The 20,812-nt window shown below is 57.3% G+C and overlaps 1 protein-coding gene across 1 annotated transcript in view; it reads left to right on the top strand.

Moving 5' to 3' along the window:
• The window catches only part of LOC116938407 (uncharacterized), a 60,444-nt gene that overhangs the window by 17,445 nt on the left and 22,187 nt on the right, over nucleotides 1-20,812 (top strand). Inside the window, exons 5-9 of the mRNA XM_076063460.1 lie at nucleotides 533-690; nucleotides 5,780-5,963; nucleotides 17,168-17,228; nucleotides 17,698-17,741; nucleotides 18,929-19,155. Coding sequence (XP_075919575.1) covers nucleotides 533-690; nucleotides 5,780-5,963; nucleotides 17,168-17,228; nucleotides 17,698-17,741; nucleotides 18,929-19,155 — 674 coding nt within the window. The remainder of the gene's footprint in view (nucleotides 1-532; nucleotides 691-5,779; nucleotides 5,964-17,167; nucleotides 17,229-17,697; nucleotides 17,742-18,928; nucleotides 19,156-20,812) is intronic.

Genomic DNA, 20,812 nt, shown 5'->3' with positions numbered 1-20,812 from the left:
GTTAGAGGCTACACGGGGGACCTTTGTCTGTGTCTACCTTCATAGGTGCTGCTCGCTAACAGCACTTGCCCCTACAGCCCTGTTAGAGGCTACACGGGGGACCTTTGTCTGTGTGTGTGTAGGTGCTGCTCGCTACTAACAGCACTTGCCCCTACAGCCCTGTTAGAGGCTACACGGGGGACCTTTGTCTGTGTGTGTGTAGGTGCTGCTACTCGCTACTAACAGCACTTGCCCCCTGCAGCCCTGTTAGAGGCTACACGGGGGACCTTTGTCTGTGTCTGTGTGTGTAGGTGCTGCTACTCGCTACTAACAGCACTTGCCCCTGCAGCCCTGTTAGAGGCTACACGGGGGACCTTTGTCTGTGTGTCTGTGTGTAGGTGCTGCTACTCGCTACTAACAGCACTTGCCCCCTGCAGCCCTGCTAGAGGCTACACGGGTGACCTATTCCTTTGCCCAGGTGGGGCTGCCAGTGGTGAGGTGCTCTCTGACCGCGTGCCGTGCCCTCGCCCTCCCCCACCGTGCGCGTGCCCAGGTGGGGCGCCACGTGCGGTGCCACCTGCCGGTGCGGTGCCGGTGCGGTGCTGTGCGAGCAGGCGACGGGTCGCTGTGTGTGCAGTGCCGGCTGGTGGGGGCCCAGCTGCAGCGCTCGCTGCCACTGTGGGGGGGGCTCCCCCTGCAACCCGGCAAACGGTGAGCGAGCGTGCGTGTGTGTCTGTGTGTGACGCTGTGTGTACGTGTGTGTGTGACGCCGTGTGTGTGACGCTGTGTGTGAGTGTGACGCCGTGTGTGTGTGTGACGCCGTGCGTGCGTGACGCTGTGTGTGTGACGCTGTGCGTGTGTGTGACGCCGTGTGTGTGACGCTGTGTGTGCGTGTGTGTCACGCCGTGCGTGCGTGTGTGGCGCTGTGCGTGTGTGAAGCTGTGTGTGTGTGACGCCGTGTGTGTGTGTGATGCTGTGTGTGTGTGTGACGCTGTGTGTGTGTGCGTGTGACGCTGTGCGTGCGTGTGACGCTGTGCGTGAGTGTGTGACACTGAGTGTGTGACGCTGTGTGTGTGACGCTGTGTGTACGTGTGTGACGCTGTGCGTGCATGTGACGCTGTGCGTGCGTGACGCTGTGTGTGTGAGACGCTGTGTGTGTGTGACGCTGTGTGTGTGACGCTGTGCGTGTGTGAAGCTGTGTGTGTGACGCTGTGCGTGAGTGTTACGCTGTGTGTGTGTGTGACGCTGTGTGTGCGTGTGTGACGCTGTGTGTGTGTGACGCCGTGTGTGACGCTGTGTGTGTGACGCTGTGTGTGTGACGCTGTGTGTACGTGTGTGACGCTGTGTGTGACGCTGTGTGTACGTGTGTGACGCTGTGTGTGACGCTGTGTGTACGTGTGTGACGCTGTGTGTGACGCTGTGCGTGCGTGTGTGATGCTGTGTGTGTGACGCTGTGTGTGTGACGCTGTGTGTGTGACGCTGTGTGTACGTGTGTGACGCTGTGTGTGTGTGACGCTGTGTGTGCGTGTGTGTCACGCCGTGCGTGCGTGTGTGACGCTGTGCGTGTGTGTGTGACGCCGTGTGTGTGACGCCGTGTGTGTGACGCTGTGTGTGACGCTGTGTGTGTGACGCTGTGCGTGTGTGTACGTGTGTGATGCTGTGCGTGCGTGTGTGACGCTGTGTGTGTGTGTGACGCTGTGCGTGTGTGACGCTGTGTGCGTGTGACGCTGTGTGTGTGACGCTGTGTGTGTGTGACGCTGTGTGTGTGACGCTGTGTGTGTGTGACGCTGTGTGTGTGACGCTGTGTATGCGTGTGTGACGCCGTGCGTGCGTGTGTGACGCCGTGCGTGCGTGTGTGACGCTGTGTGTGTGTGACGCCGTGTGTGTGACGCCGTGTGTGTGACGCCGTGTGTGTGACGCTGTGTGCGTGTGTGACGCTGTGTGTGTGTGACGCTGTGTGTGTGACGCTGTGTGTGTGACGCTGTGTGTGACGCTGTGCGTGTGACGCTGTGTGTACGTGTGTGACGCTGTGTGTACGTGTGTGGCGCTGTGTGTGACGCTGTGTGTACGTGTGTGACGCTGTGTGTGTGACGCTGTGTGTGACGCTGTGTGTACATGTGTGACGCTGTGCGTGAGTGTGACGCTGTGTGTGTGACGCTGTGTGTACGTGTGTGACGCTGTGTGTACGTGTGTAACGCTGTCTGTACGTGTGTGACGCTGTGTGTGTGACGCTGTGTGTACGTGTGTGACGCTGTGCGTGTGACGCTGTGTGTAAGTGTGTGACGCTGTGCGTGTGTGTGACGCTGTGTGTGTGACGCTGTGTGTGTGTGACGCTGTGTGTGTGACGCTGTGTGTGTGTGACGCTGTGTGTGTGATGCTGTGTGTACGTGTGTGACGCTGTGTGTGTGACGCTGTGTGTGTGTGATGCTGTGTGTGTGACACTGTGTGTGTGACGCTGTGTGTACGTGTGTGGCGCTTTGTGTGTGACGCTGTGCGTGTGTGTGACGCTGTGCGTGTGTAAAGCTGTGTGTGTAACGCTGTGTGTGTGTGACGCTGTGTGTGTGACGCTGTGTGTGTGACGCCGTGCGTGTGTGTGACGCTGTGCGTGTGAGACACTGTGTGTGTGTGATGCTGTGTGTACGTGTGTGACGCCGTGTGTACGTGTGTGACGCTGTGCGTACATGTGTGACGCTGTGTGTGTGACGCCGTGTGTACGTATGTGACGCTGTGTGTATGTGTGATGCTGTGTGTGTGTGAGACGCTGTGTGTTTGTGATGCTGTGTGTACGTGTGTGACGCCGTGTGTACGTGTGTGACGCTGTGCGTACATGTGTGACGCTGTGTGTGTGACGCCGTGTGTACGTGTGTGACGCTGTGTGTGTGTGACGCTGTGTGTGTGTGACGCTGTGCATGTGTGACGCTGTGTGTACGTGTGTGACGCTGTGCGTGTGTGACACTGTGCGTGTGACGCTGTGTGTACGTGTGTGACGCTGTGCGTGTGACGCTGTGTGTACGTGTGTGACGTTGTGTGTGTGACGCTGTGTGTGTGATGCTGTGTGTGTAATGCTGTGTGTACGTGTGTGACGCTGTGTGTACGTGTGTGACGCTGTGTGTACGTGTGTGACGCTGTGTGTACGTGTATAACGCTGTGTGTGTGACGCTGTGTGTGTGACGCCGTGTGTGCGTGTGTGACGCTGTGTGTGTGTGACGCTATGCATGTGTGACGCTGTGTGTACGTGTGTGACGCTGTGCGTGTGTGACACTCTGCGTGTGACGCTGTGTGTACGTGTGTGACGCTGTGCGTGTGACGCTGTGTGTACGTGTGTGACGTTGTGTGTGTGTGACGCTGTGTGTGTGATGCTGTGTGTGTGATGCTGTGTGTACGTGTGTGACGCTGTGTGTACGTGTGTGACGCTGTGCGTGTTACGCTGTGTGTGTGTGACGCTGTGCGTGTGTGACGCTGTGTGTACGTGTGTGTGACGCTGTGTGTACGTGTGTGACGCTGTGTGTGTGTGTGACGCTGTGTGTACATATGTGACGCTGTGTGTACGTGTGTAACGCTGTGTGTGTGTGACGCTGTGTGTGTGACGCTGTGTGTACGTGTGTGACGCTGTGTGTGACGCTGTGTGTGTGACGCTGTATGTGTGTGACGCTGTGTGTGTGACGGGCTTTGTGTGTGACGCGCTGTGTGTGTGACAGTGTGTGTACGTGTGTGACTCTGTGTGCGTGTGACGCTGTGTGTACGTGTGTGACGCTGTGTGTGTGTGTGAGACGCTGTGTGTGTGACGCTGTGTGTGCGTGCGTGTGACGCTGTGCGTGTGACGCTGTGCGTGTGTGTGCGACGCTGTGTTGTGTGTGACGATGTGCGTGTGACGTGTGTGACGCTGTGCGTGTAACGTGTGTGACGCTGTGTGTACGTGTGTGACGCTGTGTGTACGTGTGTGACGCTGTGTGTGTGTGACGCTGTGTGTGTGTGACACTGTGCGTGTGACGCTGTGTGTACGTGTGTGACGCTGTGTGCACGTGTGTGATGCTGTGCGTGCGTGTGTGACGCTGTGCGTACGTGTGTGCGACGCTGTGTGTATGTGACGCTGTGCGTGTGACGCTGTGTGTACATGTGTGACGCTGTGTGTGCGTGTGTGACGCTGTGCGTACGTGTGTGACGCTGTGTGTGTGACGCTGTGCGTGTGATCCTGTGTGCGTGTGACGCCGTGTGTACGTGTGTGTGACGCCGTGTGTACGTGTGTGATGCTGTGTGTGTGTGACGCTGTGTGTGTGTGACACTGTGCGTGTGACGCTGTGTGTACGTGTGTGACGCTGTGCGTGTGTGACGCTGTGCGTGTGTGTGTGACGCTGTGTGTGCGACGCTGTGTGTGTGCGTGCATGACACTGTGTGTGACGCTGTGTGTGTGACGCTGTGTGTGACGCTGTGTGTGTGACGCTGTGTGTGTGACGCTGTGCGTGTGACGCTGTGCGTGTGTGTGTGTAACGCTGTGTATGTGACGCTGTGCATGTGTGACGCTGTGCGTGTGTGTGAGGCTGTGTGCGTGACGCTGTGTATGTGTGTGTGCGTGCGACGCTGTGTGTGTGACACTGTGCGCGTGTGTGTGTGGGGAGCGGTGGTGGTGTCGTAAACATCGCTAGCACTGGGGAGAGACAAAGGCGGCCGGGCGTCGTGCCGGCCACCCACCCCCTCGCGTGCCGTGCCGGCCTTTGTAGCCGCTCGCTCGCTCGCTCGATTGCTTTCAGTTTTCAGTTTAATTAATTTGGTATAGCCCTGTGAGCCATTCGGCGCTTGAATCGGGTGCAGCCGCAACAAACAGCAAACAGAAACACGAACAATAAAAACACCTTAAAGTGACTGCGGTTGACTTTGCGCAAACAGAAAATCCATGGGGAAAAAAAACAGCAAAATTTTCCTGAAAAAAGCCACCGTTACACCACCAAACGCTGTGTGCAAAAAAATCCCAGCGGGATGCAAAGTCAAACAACAACAACAACCACAAGACAACTTAGATGAAGGCCATCAGTCTAACTCCGTACTACAACAAACAAACCATGGCCCAAACAAAACGAAAAAAACTTTTCGAAATCGCCCAGAATAAAGCCATAAATGCAATGTAACAGTGATCGTAGGGGCTATGGTTAATTCATGTCTGCATTAACCACATTTTGGTGCTGGCAAAGGAGGTCTAATGATGTAGATGCTCACCCCGAGCCCTCGTTACTTTGATAGTGGCGTTGTCTTTGAGCTGTACGCCGTTGGGCGTCATCTGGTCGAGCACCAATTGGGTCGAAAGAAAGCCGTCCCTTGATGTGGACCAATCAGTTTCAAGGGCAATGCATCATGTATATTATCATGGTATGTTTTTGTTTGCATTTTGACTGCAGGTATTGTGGTTAATGCAGACATGAATCCTGATGATGATTGCTGCTTGTGTGTTGCAGTCGAAACGTCGTGAGAATTTCATTGTTTTATATTTATTTCATTATTTTATTGTTTCCCTTCTACGTGGTGACTTTACCGAAAAAACCAAGAATAATAATTTTATTGTCTTACAATAATTTTATATTTTTATTATTTTATTGTTTCCCCTTCTACGTGGTGGTGACTTTACCGAAAGAGCCAAGGGTATTTATTTCATTGTTTGTTGGCGGTTGCACCCAAATCAAGAGCCGGACGGCTCACGGGGGTGGTAAATCCCAATAAATGAAACCTGAAACTACCAGAGGACCCAATTAGCACGGCAAGGGGGGGGGTTCTTTCCCTCTCCCCTACCCACCCCCCACCCCCGCCGCAGGTCGCTGCGCTTGCCGCGAGGGCCTGTGGGGGGCCCGGTGCGAGCATCGCTGCGCCTGCCGCCCCGCCGCCACGGAGCGGTGCGTGACGCTCAACGGCTCGTGCGTGTGCCGCCCGGGACACCGGGGCCGCTACTGCGCCGAGGCGTGCCCCGCCGGCCTCTACGGATACCAGTGTGCCCACAGGTAGCGCGCCGGCGGGGAGAGAGAGGGGGATATCTGAGGGTACCAGCGTGCTCACAGGTAGTGCACTAGTGGAGAGAGAGAGAGAGGGGGGGATATCTGAGGGTACCAGCGTACTCACAGGTAGTGTGCTAGTGGAGAGAGAGAGGGGGGGGATATCTGAGGGTACCAGCTTGCTCACAGGTAGTGCGCTAGCGGAGAGAGAGAGGGGGGATATCTGAGGGTACCAGCGTACTCACAGGTAGTGCACTAGCGGAGAGAGAGAGAGGGGATTTCTGAGGGTACCAGCGTGCTCACAGGTAGTGTGCTAGTGGAGAGAGAGAGAGAGAGGGGGGGATATCTGAGGGTACCAGGGTGCTCACAGGTAGTGCACTAGCAGAGAGAGAGAGAGGGGGGATATCTGAGGGTACCAGCGTGCCCATAGATAGTGTGCTAGTGGAGAGAGAGAGAGAGAGGGGGGATATCTGAGGGTACCAGCGTGCCCATAGATAGTGTGCTAGTGGAGAGAGAGAGAGAGAGGGGGGATATCTGAGGGTACCAGCGTGCCCATAGATAGTGTGCTAGTGGAGAGAGAGAGAGAGAGGGGGGATATCTGAGGGTACCAGCGTGCCCATAGATAGTGTGCTAGTGGAGAGAGAGAGAGAGAGGGGGGATATCTGAGGGTACCAGCGTGCCCATAGATAGTGTGCTAGTGGAGAGAGAGAGAGAGAGGGGGGATATCTGAGGGTACCAGTGTGCTCACAGCTAGTGCGCTAGCGGAGAGAGAGAGAGGGGGGATATCTGAGGGTACCAGCTTGCTCACAGGTAGTGCACTAGTGGAGAGAGAGAGGGGGTATCTGAGGGTACCAGCGTGCTCACAGGTAGTGCACTAGTGGAGAGAGAGAGGGGGGATATCTGAGGGTACCAGCGTACTCACAGGTAGTGCACTAGCGGAGAGAGAGAGAGGGGATTTCTGAGGGTACCAGCGTGCTCACAGCTAGTGCACTAGCGGAGAGAGGGGGGTTTTCTGGGGGTACCAGCGTGTTCACAGGTAGTGCACTAGCGGAGAGAGAGAGAGGGGGGATTTCTGAGGGTACCAGCGTGCTCACAGGTAGTGCACTAGCGGAGAGAGAGAGAGGGGGATTTCTGAGGGTACCAGCGTGCTCACAGGTAGTGCACTAGCGGAGAGAGAGAGAGGGGGGATATCTGAGGGTACCAGTGTGCTCACAGCTAGTGCACTAGCGGAGAGAGAGAGGGGGGGTATCTGAGGGTACCAGCGTGCTCACAGCTAGTGCACTAGCGGAGAGAGAGAGGGGGGATATCTGAGGGTACCAGCGTGCCCATAGATAGTGTGCTAGTGGAGAGAGAGAGAGAGAGGGGGGATATCTGAGGGTACCAGGGTGCTCACAGGTAGTGCACTAGTGGAGAGAGAGAGGGGGGATATCTGAGGGTACCAGCGTGCCCATAGATAGTGTGCTAGTGGAGAGAGAGAGAGAGAGGGGATATCTGAGGGTACCAGCGTGCTCACAGGTAGTGCACTGGCGGAGAGAGAGAGGGGGGATATCTGAGGGTACCAGCGTGCTCACAGGTAGTGCACTAGCGGAGAGAGAGAGGGGGGATATCTGAGGGTACCAGCGTGCTCACAGCTAGTGCACTAGCGGAGAGAGAGAGAGAGGGGGGATTTCTGAGGGTACCAGCGTACTCACAGGTAGTGCACTAGTGGAGAGAGAGAGAGAGGGGGATATCTGAGGGTACCAGCGTACTCACAGGTAGTGCACTAGTGGAGAGAGAGAGAGGGGGGGATATCTGAGGGTACCAGCGTGCCCATAGATAGTGTGCTAGTGGAGAGAGAGAGAGAGAGGGGATATCTGAGGGTACCAGCTTGCTCACAGGTAGTGCACTAGAGAGAGAGAGGGGGGATATCTGAGGGTACCAGCGTGCCCACAGGTAGTGCACTAGTGGAGAGAGAGAGGGGGGATATCTGAGGGTACCAGCGTGCTCACAGCTAGTGCACTAGCGGAGAGAGAGAGGGGGGGTATCTGAGGGTACCAGCGTGCCCATAGATAGTGTGCTAGTGGAGAGAGAGAGAGAGAGGGGGGATATCTGAGGGTACCAGTGTGCCCATAGATAGTGTGCTAGTGGAGAGAGAGAGAGGGGGGATATCTGAGGGTACCAGCGTGCTCACAGGTAGTGCACTAGTGGAGAGAGAGAGGGGGGATATCTGAGGGTACCAGCGTGCCCATAGATAGTGTGCTAGTGGAGAGAGAGAGAGAGAGGGGGGATATCTGAGGGTACCAGTGTGCTCACAGCTAGTGCACTAGCGGAGAGAGAGAGAGAAGGGGGGTTTTCTGGGGGTACCAGCGTGCTCACAGGTAGTGCACTAGTGGAGAGAGAGAGGGGGGATATCTGAGGGTACCAGCGTGCCCACAGGTAGTGCACTAGTGGAGAGAGAGAGGGGGGATATCTGAGGGTACCAGCGTACTCACAGGTAGTGCACTAGCGGAGAGAGAGAGAGGGGATTTCTGAGGGTACCAGCGTGCTCACAGCTAGTGCACTAGCGGAGAGAGAGAGAGAAGGGGGATATCTGAGGGTACCAGCGTGCTCACAGGTAGTGCACTAGTGGAGAGAGAGAGGGGGGATATCTGAGGGTACCAGTGTGCTCACAGGTAGTGCACTAGTGGAGAGAGAGAGAGGGGGGGATATCTGAGGGTACCAGCGTGCTCACAGGTAGTGCACTAGCGGGGAGAGAGAGAGGGGGGGATTTCTGAGGGTACCAGCGTGCCCACAGGTAGTGCACTAGCGGGGAGAGAGAGAGGGGGGGATTTCTGAGGGTACCAGCGTGCCCATAGATAGTGTGCTAGTGGAGAGAGAGAGAGAGAGGGGGGATATCTGAGGGTACCAGCTTGCTCACAGGTAGTGCACTAGTGGAGAGAGAGAGGGGGTATCTGAGGGTACCAGCGTGCCCATAGATAGTGTGCTAGTGGAGAGAGAGAGAGGGGGGATATCTGAGGGTACCAGCGTGCCCATAGATAGTGTGCTAGTGGAGAGAGAGAGAGAGAGGGGGGATATCTGAGGGTACCAGCGTGCCCATAGATAGTGTGCTAGTGGAGAGAGAGAGAGAGAGGGGGGATATCTGAGGGTACCAGCGTGCTCACAGGTAGTGCACTAGTGGAGAGAGAGAGAGGGGGGATATCTGAGGGTACCAGCGTGCTCACAGGTAGTGCACTAGCGGACAGAGAGAGAGAGAGGGGGATATCTGAGGGTACCAGCGTACCCACAGGTAGTGCGCTAGCGGAGAGAGAGAGAGGGGGGATATCTGAGGGTACCAGTGTGCTCACAGCTAGTGCACTAGCGGAGAGAGAGAGGGGGGGTATCTGAGGGTACCAGCGTGCTCACAGCTAGTGCACTAGTGGAGAGAGAGAGGGGGGATATCTGAGGGTACCAGCGTGCCCATAGATAGTGTGCTAGTGGAGAGAGAGAGAGGGGGGATATCTGAGGGTACCAGTGTGCTCACAGGTAGTGCGCTAGCGGAGAGAGAGAGAGGGGGGATATCTGAGGGTACCAGCTTGCTCACAGGTAGTGCACTAGTGGAGAGAGAGAGGGGGGATATCTGAGGGTACCAGCTTGCTCACAGGTAGTGCACTAGTGGAGAGAGAGAGGGAGGATATCTGAGGGTACCAGCGTACTCACAGGTAGTGCACTAGCGGAGAGAGAGAGGGGGGATATCTGGGGGTACCAGCGTGCTCACAGGTAGTGCACTAGCAGAGAGAGAGAGGGGGGATATCTGAGGGTACCAGCGTGCTCACAAGTAGTGCACTAGCAGAGAGAGAGAGAGAGAGGGGGATATCTGAGGGTACCAGCGTGCTCACAGGTAGTGCACTAGTGGAGAGAGAGAGGGGGGATATCTGAGGGTACCAGCGTGCTCACAGGTAGTGCACTAGCGGACAGAGAGAGAGAGAGGGGGATATCTGAGGGTACCAGCGTACCCACAGGTAGTGCGCTAGCGGAGAGAGAGAGAGGGGGGATATCTGAGGGTACCAGCGTGCCCATAGATAGTGTGCTAGTGGAGAGAGAGAGAGAGAGGGGGGATATCTGAGGGTACCAGTGTGCTCACAGGTAGTGCGCTAGCGGAGAGAGAGAGAGGGGGGATATCTGAGGGTACCAGCTTGCTCACAGGTAGTGCACTAGTGGAGAGAGAGAGGGGGGATATCTGAGGGTACCAGCTTGCTCACAGGTAGTGCACTAGTGGAGAGAGAGAGGGAGGATATCTGAGGGTACCAGCGTACTCACAGGTAGTGCACTAGCGGAGAGAGAGAGGGGGGATATCTGGGGGTACCAGCGTGCTCACAGGTAGTGCACTAGCAGAGAGAGAGAGGGGGGATATCTGAGGGTACCAGCGTGCTCACAAGTAGTGCACTAGCAGAGAGAGAGAGAGAGAGGGGGATATCTGAGGGTACCAGCGTGCTCACAGGTAGTGCACTAGTGGAGAGAGAGAGGGGGGATATCTGAGGGTACCAGCGTGCTCACAGGTAGTGCACTAGCGGACAGAGAGAGAGAGAGGGGGATATCTGAGGGTACCAGCGTACCCACAGGTAGTGCGCTAGCGGAGAGAGAGAGAGGGGGGATATCTGAGGGTACCAGCGTGCCCATAGATAGTGTGCTAGTGGAGAGAGAGAGAGAGAGGGGGGATATCTGAGGGTACCAGCGTGCTCACAGGTAGTGCGCTAGCGGAGAGAGAGAGAGGGGGGATATCTGAGGGTACCAGCTTGCTCACAGGTAGTGCACTAGTGGAGAGAGAGAGGGGGGATATCTGAGGGTACCAGCGTGCCCATAGATAGTGTGCTAGTGGAGAGAGAGAGAGAGAGGGGGGATATCTGAGGGTACCAGTGTGCTCACAGGTAGTGCGCTAGCGGAGAGAGAGAGAGGGGGGATATCTGAGGGTACCAGCTTGCTCACAGGTAGTGCACTAGCGGAGAGAGAGAGAGAGGGGGGATATCTGAGGGTACCAGCGTGCCCATAGATAGTGCACTAGTGGAGAGAGAGAGAGGGGGGATATCTGAGGGTACCAGCGTGCTCACAGGTAGTGCACTGGCGGAGAGAGAGAGGGCGGATATCTGAGGGTACCAGCGTGCTCACAGGTAGTGCACTAGTGGAGAGAGGGGGGGGGGGATATCTGAGGGTACCAGCGTACCCACAGGTAGTGCGCTAGCGGAGAGAGAGAGGGGGGATATCTGGGGGTATCAGCGTGCCCATAGGTAGTGCACTAGTGGAGAGAGGGGGGGGGGGATATCTGAGGGTACCAGCGTGCTCACAGATAGTGCGCTAGTGGAGAGAGATAGGGCGGATATCTGAGGGTACCAGCGTGCTCACAGGTAGTGCAATAGTGGAGAGAGAGAGGGGGGATATCTGAGGGTACCAGCGTGCCAACAGGTAGTGCACTAGTGGAGAGAGAGAGAGGGGGGATATCTGAGGGTACCAGCTTGCTCACAGGTAGTGCACTAGCGGAGAGAGAGAGAGGGGGGATATCTGTGGGTACCAGCGTGCCTACAGGTAGTGCACTAGTGGAGAGAGAGGGGGGATATCTGAGGGTACCAGCGTGCTCACAGGTAGTGCACTAGTGGAGAGAGAGAGGGGGGATATCTGAGGGTACCAGCGTACCCACAGGTAGTGCTAGTGGAGAGAGAGAGAGAGGGGATATCTGAGGGTACCAGCGTGCTCACAGGTAGTGCACTAGTGGAGAGAGAGAGGGGGGATATCTGAGGGTACCAGCGTGCTCACAGGTAGTGCACTAGCGGAGAGAGAGAGAGGGGGGATATCTGTGGGTACCAGCGTGCCTACAGGTAGTGCACTAGTGGAGAGAGAGGGGGGATATCTGAGGGTACCAGCGTACTCACAGGTAGTGCACTAGTGGAGAGAGAGAGGGGGGTATCTGAGGGTACCAGCGTGCCCATAGATAGTGCACTAGTGGAGAGAGAGGGGGGGGATATCTGAGGGTACCAGCGTGCTCACAGGTAGTGCACTAGCGGAGAGAGAGAGAGAGAGGGGGGATATCTGAAGGTACCAGCGTGCCTACAGGTAGTGCACTAGCGGAGAGAGAGAGAGGGGGGGATATCTGAGGGTACCAGCGTGCTCACAGGTAGCGCTAGTGGAGAGAGAGGGGGGGGATATCTGAGGGTACCAGCGTGCTCACAGGTAGTGCACTGTCGGAGAGAGAGAGGGGGGATATTTGAGGGTACCAGCGTGCTCACAGGTAGTGCACTAGTGAAGAGAGAGAGGGGGGATATCTGAGGGTACCAGCGTGCTCACAGGTAGTGCACTAGTGGAGAGAGAGGGGATATCTGAGGGTACCAGCGTGCTCACAGCTAGTGCACTAGCGGAGAGAAAGAGGGGGGATATCTGAGGGTACCAGCGTGCCCACAGGTAGTGCACTAGCGGAGAGAGAGAGGGGGGGATATCTGAGGGTACCAGCGTGCTCACAGGTAGTGCACTAGTGGAGAGAGAGGGGGGGGGGATATCTGAGGGTACCAGCGTGCCCACAGGTAGCGCTAGTGGAGAGAGAGAGGGGGGGATATCTGAGGGTACCAGCGTGCCCACAGGTAGTGCGCTAGTGGAGAGAGAGAGGGGGGGGATATCTGAGGGTACCAGCGTGCTCACAGGTATCGCGCTAGTGGAGAGAGAGGGGGGGGGGATATCTGAGGGTACCAGCGTGCTCACAGGTAGTGCACTAGTGGAGAGAGAGAGAGGGGGGATATCTGAGGGTACCAGCGTGCTCACAGGTAGTGCACTAGTGGAGAGAGAGAGGGGGGGGATATCTGAGGGTACCAGCGTGCTCACAGGTAGTGCACTAGCGGAGAGAGGGGGGATATCTGAGGGTACCAGCGTGCCCACGGGTAGTGCACTAGCGGAGAGAGAGAGGGGGGATATCTGAGGGTACCAGCGTGCACTAGTGGAGAGAGAGAGGGGGGATATCTGAGGGTACCAGCGTGCTCACGGGTAGTGCACTAGTGGAGAGAGATGGGGGGGATATCTGAGGGTACCAGCGTGCTCACAGGTAGTGCACTAGTGGAGAGAGAGAGAGGGGATATCTGAGGGTACCAGCGTGCTCACAGGTAGTGCACTAGTGGAGAGAGAGAGGGGGGATATCTGAGGGTACCAGCGTGCTCACAGGTAGTGCACTAGTGGAGAGAGAGAGAGGGGGGGGATATCTGAGGGTACCAGCGTGCTCACAGGTAGTGCACTAGTGGAGAGAGAGGGGGGGATATCTGAGGGTACCAGCGTGCTCACAGGTAGTGCACTAGTGGAGAGAGAGAGGGGGGATATCTGAGGGTACCAGCGTACCCACAGGTAGTGCACTAGTGGAGAGAGAGAGGGGGGATATCTGAGGGTACCAGCGTGCTCACAGGTAGTGCACTGGCGGAGAGAGAGAGGGCGGATATCTGAGGGTACCAGCGTGCTCACAGGTAGTGCACTAGTGGAGAGAGAGAGAGGGGGGGATATCTGAGGGTACCAGCGTGCTCACAGGTAGTGCACTAGTGGAGAGAGAGAGGGGAGGGGATATCTGAGGGTACCAGCGTGCCCATAGATAGTGCACTAGTGGAGAGGGAGAGGGCGGATATCTGAGGGTACCAGCGTGCTCACAGGTAGTGCACTAGTGGAGAGAGAGAGAGAAGGGGGATATCTGAGGGTACCAGCGTGCCCACAGCTAGTGCACTAGCGGAGAGAGAGAGAGAAGGGGGATATCTGAGGGTACCAGCGTGCTCACAGGTAGTGCACTAGCGGACAGAGAGAGAGAGGGGGGATATCTGAGGGTACCAGCGTGCTCACAGGTAGTGCACTAGTGGAGAGAGAGAGAGGGGGGATATCTGAGGGTACCAGCGTGCTCACAGGTAGTGCACTAGTGGAGAGAGAGAGGGGGGATATCTGAGGGTACCAGCGTGCTCACAGCTAGTGCACTAGCGGAGAGAGAGAGAGAAGGGGGATATCTGAGGGTACCAGCGTGCTCACAGCTAGTGCACTAGCGGGGAGAGAGAGAGGGGGGATATCTGAGGGTACCAGCGTGCTCACAGGTAGTGCACTAGTGGAGAGAGAGAGGGGGGATATCTGAGGGTACCAGCGTGCCTACAGGTAGCGCACTAGTGGAGAGAGAGAGGGGGGATCTCTAAGGGTACCAGCGTACCCACAGGTAGTGCACTAGTGGAGAGAGAGAGGGGGGATATCTGAGGGTACCAGCGTACTTACAGCTAGCGCTAGTGGAGAGAGAGAGGGGGGGGATATCTGAGGGTACCAGCGTGCCCACAGCTAGTGCACTAGCGGAGAGAGGGGGGTTTTCTGGGGGTACCAGCGTGCCCACAGGTAGTGCACTAGTGGAGAGAGAGAGAGGGGGGATATCTGAGGGTACCAGCGTGCTCACAGGTAGTGCACTAGTGGAGAGAGAGAGGGGGGATATCTGAGGGTACCAGCGTGCCCATAGATAGTGTGCTAGTGGAGAGAGGGAGAGGGGGGATATCTGAGGGTACCAGTGTGCTCACAGGTAGCGCTAGTGGAGAGAGGGAGAGGGGGGATATCTGAGGGTACCAGCGTGCTCACAGGTAGTGCACTAGTGGAGAGAGAGAGGGGGGGTATCTGAGGGTACCAGCGTGCCCACGGGTAGTGCACTAGCGGAGAGAGAGAGGGGGGATATCTGAGGGTACCAGCGTGCCCACAGGTAGCGCTAGTGGAGAGAGAGAGAGGGGATATCTGGGGGTACCAGCGTGCTCACAGGTAGCGCGCTAGCGGAGAGAGAGGGGGGGTTTATGGGGGTACCAGCGTGCTCACAGGTAGTGCACTAGTGGAGAGAGAGGGGGGGTTTATGGGGGTACCCGCAGGTTCTTGGGGGTGCCTGGGGGCTACCTGGGGGTACCAGCTTGCTCGCAGGTAGTGCGCTACCAGGGGGAGGTGGGTCACAGGGGGTGCCTGGGGGTCCCTGAGAGCACCAGTGAGATACCAGCGTGCCAACAGGTAGCGCGCTACCAGGGGGAGGTGGGTCACAGGGGGTACCTGGGGGTCCCTGAGAGTACCAGTGAGATACCAGCCTGCCAACAGGTAGCGCGCTGCCGGAGTGGTGGGTGAGCATCCGTGTGATGCCTGTGTGTGTGTGACACCTGTGTGTGTGAGACGCCTGTGTGTGTGACACCTGTGTGTGTGTGACACCTGTGTGTGTGTGTGACGCCTGTGTGTGTGACGCCTGTGTGAGTGTGTGTGATGCCTGTGTGTGTGTGTGACACCTGTGTATGTGTGTGATGCCTGTGTGTGTGTGACACCTGTGTGTGTGTGTGAGACGCGTGTGTGTGTGACGCCTGTGTATGTGTGATGCCTGTGTGTGTGTGTGATGCCTGTGTGTGTGTGACACCTGTGTGTGTGTGTGACACCTGTGTGTGTGTGTGAGACGCCTGTGTGTGTGTGTGTGATGCCTGTGTGTGTGTGACGCCTGTGTGTGTGTGTGACGCCTGTGTGTGTGAGACGCCTGTGTGTGTCACACCTGTGTGTGTGTGTGATGCCTGTGTGTGTGACGCCTGTGTGTGTGTGATGCCTGTCTGTGTGTGTGACGCCTGTGTGTGTGTGACGCCTGTGTGTGTGTGTGACGCCTGTGTGTGTGTGTGTGTGACGCCTGTGTGTGTGTGAGACACCTGTGTGTGTGTGTCACACCTGTGTGTGTGATGCCTGTGTGTGTGATGCCTGTGTGTGTGTGATGCCTGTGTGTGTGTGACGCCTGTGTGTGTGTGATGCCTGTGTTTGTGATGCCTGTGTGAGTGTGTGTGACACCTGTGTGAGTGTGTGTGATGCCTGTGTGTGTGTGTGATGCCTGTGTGTGTGTGTGACGCCTGTGTGTGTGAGACGCCTGTGTGTGTGTGATGCCTGTGTGTGTGTGACGCCTGTGTGTGTGTGACGCCTGTGTGTTTGTGTGACGCCTGTGTGTGTGTGTGATGCCTGTGTGTGTGTGTGACACCTGTGTGTGTGTGAGACGCCTGTGTGTGTGTGTCACACCTGTGTGTGTGTGATGCCTGTGTGTGTGACGCCTGTGTGTGTGACGCCTGTGTGTGACGCCTGTGTTTGTGTGATACCTGTGTGTGTGTGACGCCTGTGTGTGTGTGACGCCTGTGTGTGTGTGTGTGACACCTGTGTGTGATGCCTGTGTGTGTGTGTGATGCCTGTGTGCGTGTGTGATGCCTGTGTGTGTGTGACGCCTGTGTGTGTGTGATGCCTGTGTGTGTGATGCCTGTGTGAGTGTGTGTGACGCCTGTGTGAGTGTGTGTGACGCCTGTGTGAGTGTGTGTGATGCCTGTGTGTGTGTGATGCCTGTGTGTGTGATGCCTGTGTGTGTGTGTGACGCCTGTGTGTGTGAGACGCCTGTGTGTGTGTGTGTGACGCCTGTGTGTTTGTGTGACGCCTGTGTGTGTGTGTGACGCCTGTGTGTGTGTGTGACGCCTGTGTGTGTGTGACGCCTGTGTGTGTGTGTGTGTGACGCCTGTGTGTGTGTGTGACGCGTGTGTGTGTGTGTGTGACGCCTGTGTGTGTGTGTGACGCCTGTGTGTGTGTGTGACGCCTGTGTGTGTGTGTGATGCCTGTGTGTGTGTGTGACACCTGTGTGTGTGTGTGATGCCTGTGTGTGTGATGCCTGTGTGTGTGTGATGCCTGTGTGTGTGATGCCTGTGTGTGTGAGTGTGTGTGATGCCTGTGTGTGTGACGCCTGTGTGTGTGACGCCTGTGTGTGTGACGCCTGTGTGTGTGTGACGCCTGTGTGTGTGAGTGACGCCTGTGTGTGTGTGACGCCTGTGTGTGTGTGACACCTGTGTGTGTGTGTAACGCCTGTGTGTGTGACGCCTGTGTGTGTGTGACGCCTGTGTGTGTGACGCCTGTGTGTGTGTGGCCTGTGTGTGTGTAACGCCTGTGTGTGTGACGCCTGTGTGTGTGTGACACCTGTGTGTGTGTGATGCCTGTGTGTGTGACGCCTGTGTGTGTGTGTGACACCTGTGTGTGTGTGTGACACCTGTGTGTGTGTGTGACACCTGTGTGTGTCACACCTGTGTGTGTGTGTGTAACACCTGTGTGTGTGTGTGTGACACCTGTGTATGTGTCACACCTGTGTGTGTGACGCCTGTGTGTGTGTGTGTGACACCTGTGTGTGTGTGTGTGTGTGTGTGACGCCTGTGTGTGTGTGTGACGCCTGTGTGTGTGTGTGACGCCCGTAGGTGCGGGCGCTGCAAGCGTGCCGCGCCGTGCGACGCCCAGCGGGGTCTGTGTGACACCTGTGTGTGTGTGTGACGCCTGTGTGTGTGTGTGACGCCTTTGTGTGTGTGACGCCTGTATGTGTGATGTGTGTGTGTGACACCTGTGTGTGTGTGTGACGCCTGTATGTGTGATGTGTGTGTGTGTCACACCTGTGTGTGTGTGTGACGCCTGTGTGTGTGTGTGTGTGACGCCTCTCTGTGTGTGTGTGTGACGCCTGTGTGTGTGTGTGACACCTGTGTGTGTGTGACACCTGTGTGTGTGTGTGACGCCTGTGTGTGTGTGTGACGCCTTTGTGTGTGTGTGACGCCTGTGTGTGTGTGTGTGTGACACCTGTGTGTGTGTGACACCTGTGTGTGTGTGTGACACCTGTGTGTGTGTGTGACACCTGTGTGTGTGTGTGTGACACCTGTGTGTGTGTGTGACACCTGTGTGTGTGTGTGACGCCTGTGTGTGTGTGTGTGTGACGCCTGTGTGTGTGTGACGCCCGTAGGTGCGGGCGCTGCAAGCGTGCCGCGCCGTGCGACGCCCAGCGCGGTCTGTGTGACGCCTGTGTGTGTGTGACGCCTTTGTGTGTGTGTGACGCCTCTCTGTGTGTGTGTGTGACGCCTGTGTGTGTGTGTGACGCCTGTGTGTGATGTGTGTGTGTGACACCTGTGTGTGTGTGTGTGACACCTGTGTGTGTGTCACAACTGTGTGTGTGTGTGACACCTGTGTGTGTGTGTGACGCCTGTGTGTGTGTGTGACACCTGTGTGTGTGTGTGTGACACCTGTGTGTGTGTGTGACGCCTGTGTGTGTGTGTGTGTGTGACACCTGTGTGTGTGTGTGTGACACCTGTGTGTGTGTCACAACTGTGTGTGTGTGTGACACCTGTGTGTGTGTGTGATGCCTGTATGTGTGATGTGTGTGTGTGACGCCTGTGTGTGTGTGTGTGACACGTGTGTGTGTGTGTGACACCTGTGTGTGTGTGTGACGCCTCTCTGTGTGTGTGTCACACCTGTGTGTGTGTGTGTGACACCTGTGTGTGTGTCACACCTGTGTGTGTGACGCCTGTGTGTGTGTGTGTGACACCTGTGTGTGTGTGTGTGACGCCTGTGTGTGTGTGTGACGCCTGTGTGTGTGTGTGTGTGACGCCTGTGTGTGTGTGTGTGACGCCTGTGTGTGTGTGTGTGACGCCTGTGTGTGTGTGTGTGACGCCTCTCTGTGTGTGTGTGTGTGTGACGCCCGTAGGTGCGGGCGCTGCAAGCGTGCCGCGCCGTGCGACGCCCAGCGGGGTCTGTGTGACGCCTGTGTGTGTGTGACGCCTCTCTGTGTGTGTGTGTGTGTGACACCTGTGTGTGTGTCACACCTGTGTGTGTGACGCCTCTCTGTGTGTCTGTGTGACGCCTGTGTGTGTGTGTGTGTGACGCCTGTGTGTGTGTGTGACACCTGTGTGTGTGTGTGACGCCTGTGTGTGTGTGACACCTGTGTGTGTGTGTGTGACGCCTGTGTGTGTGTGACGCCTGTGTGTGTGTGTGTGTGACGCCTGTGTGTGTGTGTGTGACGCCTGTGTGTGTGTGTGACGCCTGTGTGTGTGTGTGTGTGTCACAACTGTGTGTGTGTGTGACACCTGTGTGTGTGTCACAACTGTGTGTGTGTGTGACACCTGTGTGTGTGTCACACTTGTGTGTGTGTGTGTGACGCCTGTGTGTGTGACGCCTGTGTGTGTGTGTGACGCCCGTAGGTGCGGGCGCTGCAAGCGTGCCGCGCCGTGCGACGCCCAGCGGGGTCTGTGTGACGCCTGTGTGCCGGGCTGGCGGGGCGAGCGATGTGTGGAGCGCTGTGCCACCGGCTGGTTTGGCGAGGGCTGCGCCCACCCCTGCCCCGTGTGCCACCCGGACACCGCCTGCCACCCCGAGGACGGCACCTGCCCACACTGCCCGCCCGGCTACACGGGGCCCAGGTGGGTGGGTGGGTGGGTGAGTGGGTGGGTGAGTGATTGAGTGAGTCAGTGGGTGGGTGAGTGAGTGAGTGGGTGGGTGGGTGGGTGAGTGAGTGAGTCAGTGGGTGGGTGAGTGAGTGGGTGGGTGGGTGAGTGGATGTATGGATGGATGGGTGGGTGAGTGGGTTGGTGGGTGGGTGAGTCGATGGTTGAGTGAGTGGATTGGTAAATTATTGAATGAATGGGTGGATGGATGGATGGGTGGATGGTTGAGTGAGTGAGTAGATGGATGGATGCATGAATGAGTGGGTGAGTGAGTGAGTGGATCGGTGAGTGAGTGGGTTGATAGATTGTTGAGTGAGTAGATGGATTGGTGGATGAGTGACTGAGTGGGTAAGTAGATGGTTGAGTGGGTGGGTGGGTGAGTGGGTGGGTGGGTAGGTGGGTGGGTGGGTGGGTGGGTGAGTGGGTGGGTGGGTGGGTGGTTTAGCGAGGGCTGCGCCCACCCCTGCCCCGTGTGCCACCCGGACACCGCCTGCCACCCCGAGGACGGCACCTGCCCACACTGCCCGCCCGGCTACACGGGGCCCAGGTGGGTGGGTGGGTGGGTGAGTGGGTGGGTGGGTGAGTGGGTGGGTGAGTGATTGAGTGAGTCAGTGGGTGGGTGAGTGAGTGAGTGGGTGGGTGGGTCGGTGAGTGAGTGAGTCAGTGGGTGGGTGAGTGAGTGGGTGGGTGGGTGAGTGGATGTATGGATGGATGGGTGGGTGAGTGGGTTGGTGGGTGGGTGAGTCGATGGTTGAGTGAGTGGATTGGTAAATTATTGAATGAATGGGTGGATGGATGGATGGGTGGATGGTTGAGTGAGTGAGTAGATGGATGGATGCATGAATGAGTGGGTGAGTGAGTGGATCGGTGAGTGAGTGAGTTGATAGATTGTTGAGTGAGTAGATGGATTGGTGGATGAGTGACTGAGTGGGTAAGTAGATGGTTGAGTGGGTGGGTGGGTGAGTGGGTGGGTGGGTAGGTGGGTGGGTGGGTGGTTTAGCGAGGGCTGCGCCCACCCCTGCCCCGTGTGCCACCCGGACACCGCCTGCCACCCCGAGGACGGCACCTGCCCTCACTGCCCGCCCGGCTACACGGGGCCCAGGTGGGTGGGTGGGTGGGTTGGTCAGTGGGCGGGTGAGTGAGTGGGTGGGTGAGTGGGCGGGTGAGTGGGTGGGTGAGTGGGTGGGTGAGTGAGTGGATGGATGGATGGGTGGGTGATTGAGTAGGTGGATGAGTGAGTGGATGGGTGAGTGGATGGATGGATGGGTGGGTGAGTGGGCGGGTGAGTGGGTGGGTGGGTGAGTGGGTGGGTGGGTGAGTGGATGGATGGGTGGGTGAGTGGGTGGGTGGGTGGGCGGGTGAGTGAGTGGGTGGGTGAGTGGGTGGGTGGGTGAGTGAGTGGATGGGTGAGTGGATGGGTGAGTGGGTGGATGGGTGAGTGGATGGATGGGTGGGTGAGTAGGTGGGTGAGTGAGTGGGTAGATGGGTGAGTGGATGGATGGATGGGTGGGTGGGTGAGTGGGTGGATGGGTGAGTGGATGGATGGATGGGTGAGTGAGTAGGTGGGTGAGTGAGTGGATGGGTGAGTGGGTAGATGGGTGAGTGGATGGATGGATGGGTGGGTGAGTGGGTGGGTGAGTG

This window comes from Petromyzon marinus, unplaced genomic scaffold (genome assembly GCF_048934315.1).
Source record: "Petromyzon marinus isolate PM22_M1 ecotype Great Lakes invasive population unplaced genomic scaffold, UKy_Petmar_22M1.pri1.0 PM_Scaffold_129, whole genome shotgun sequence".
Lineage (NCBI taxonomy): Eukaryota > Metazoa > Chordata > Hyperoartia > Petromyzontiformes > Petromyzontidae > Petromyzon > Petromyzon marinus.
This window is presented reverse-complemented; position numbering and strand designations above follow the sequence as displayed.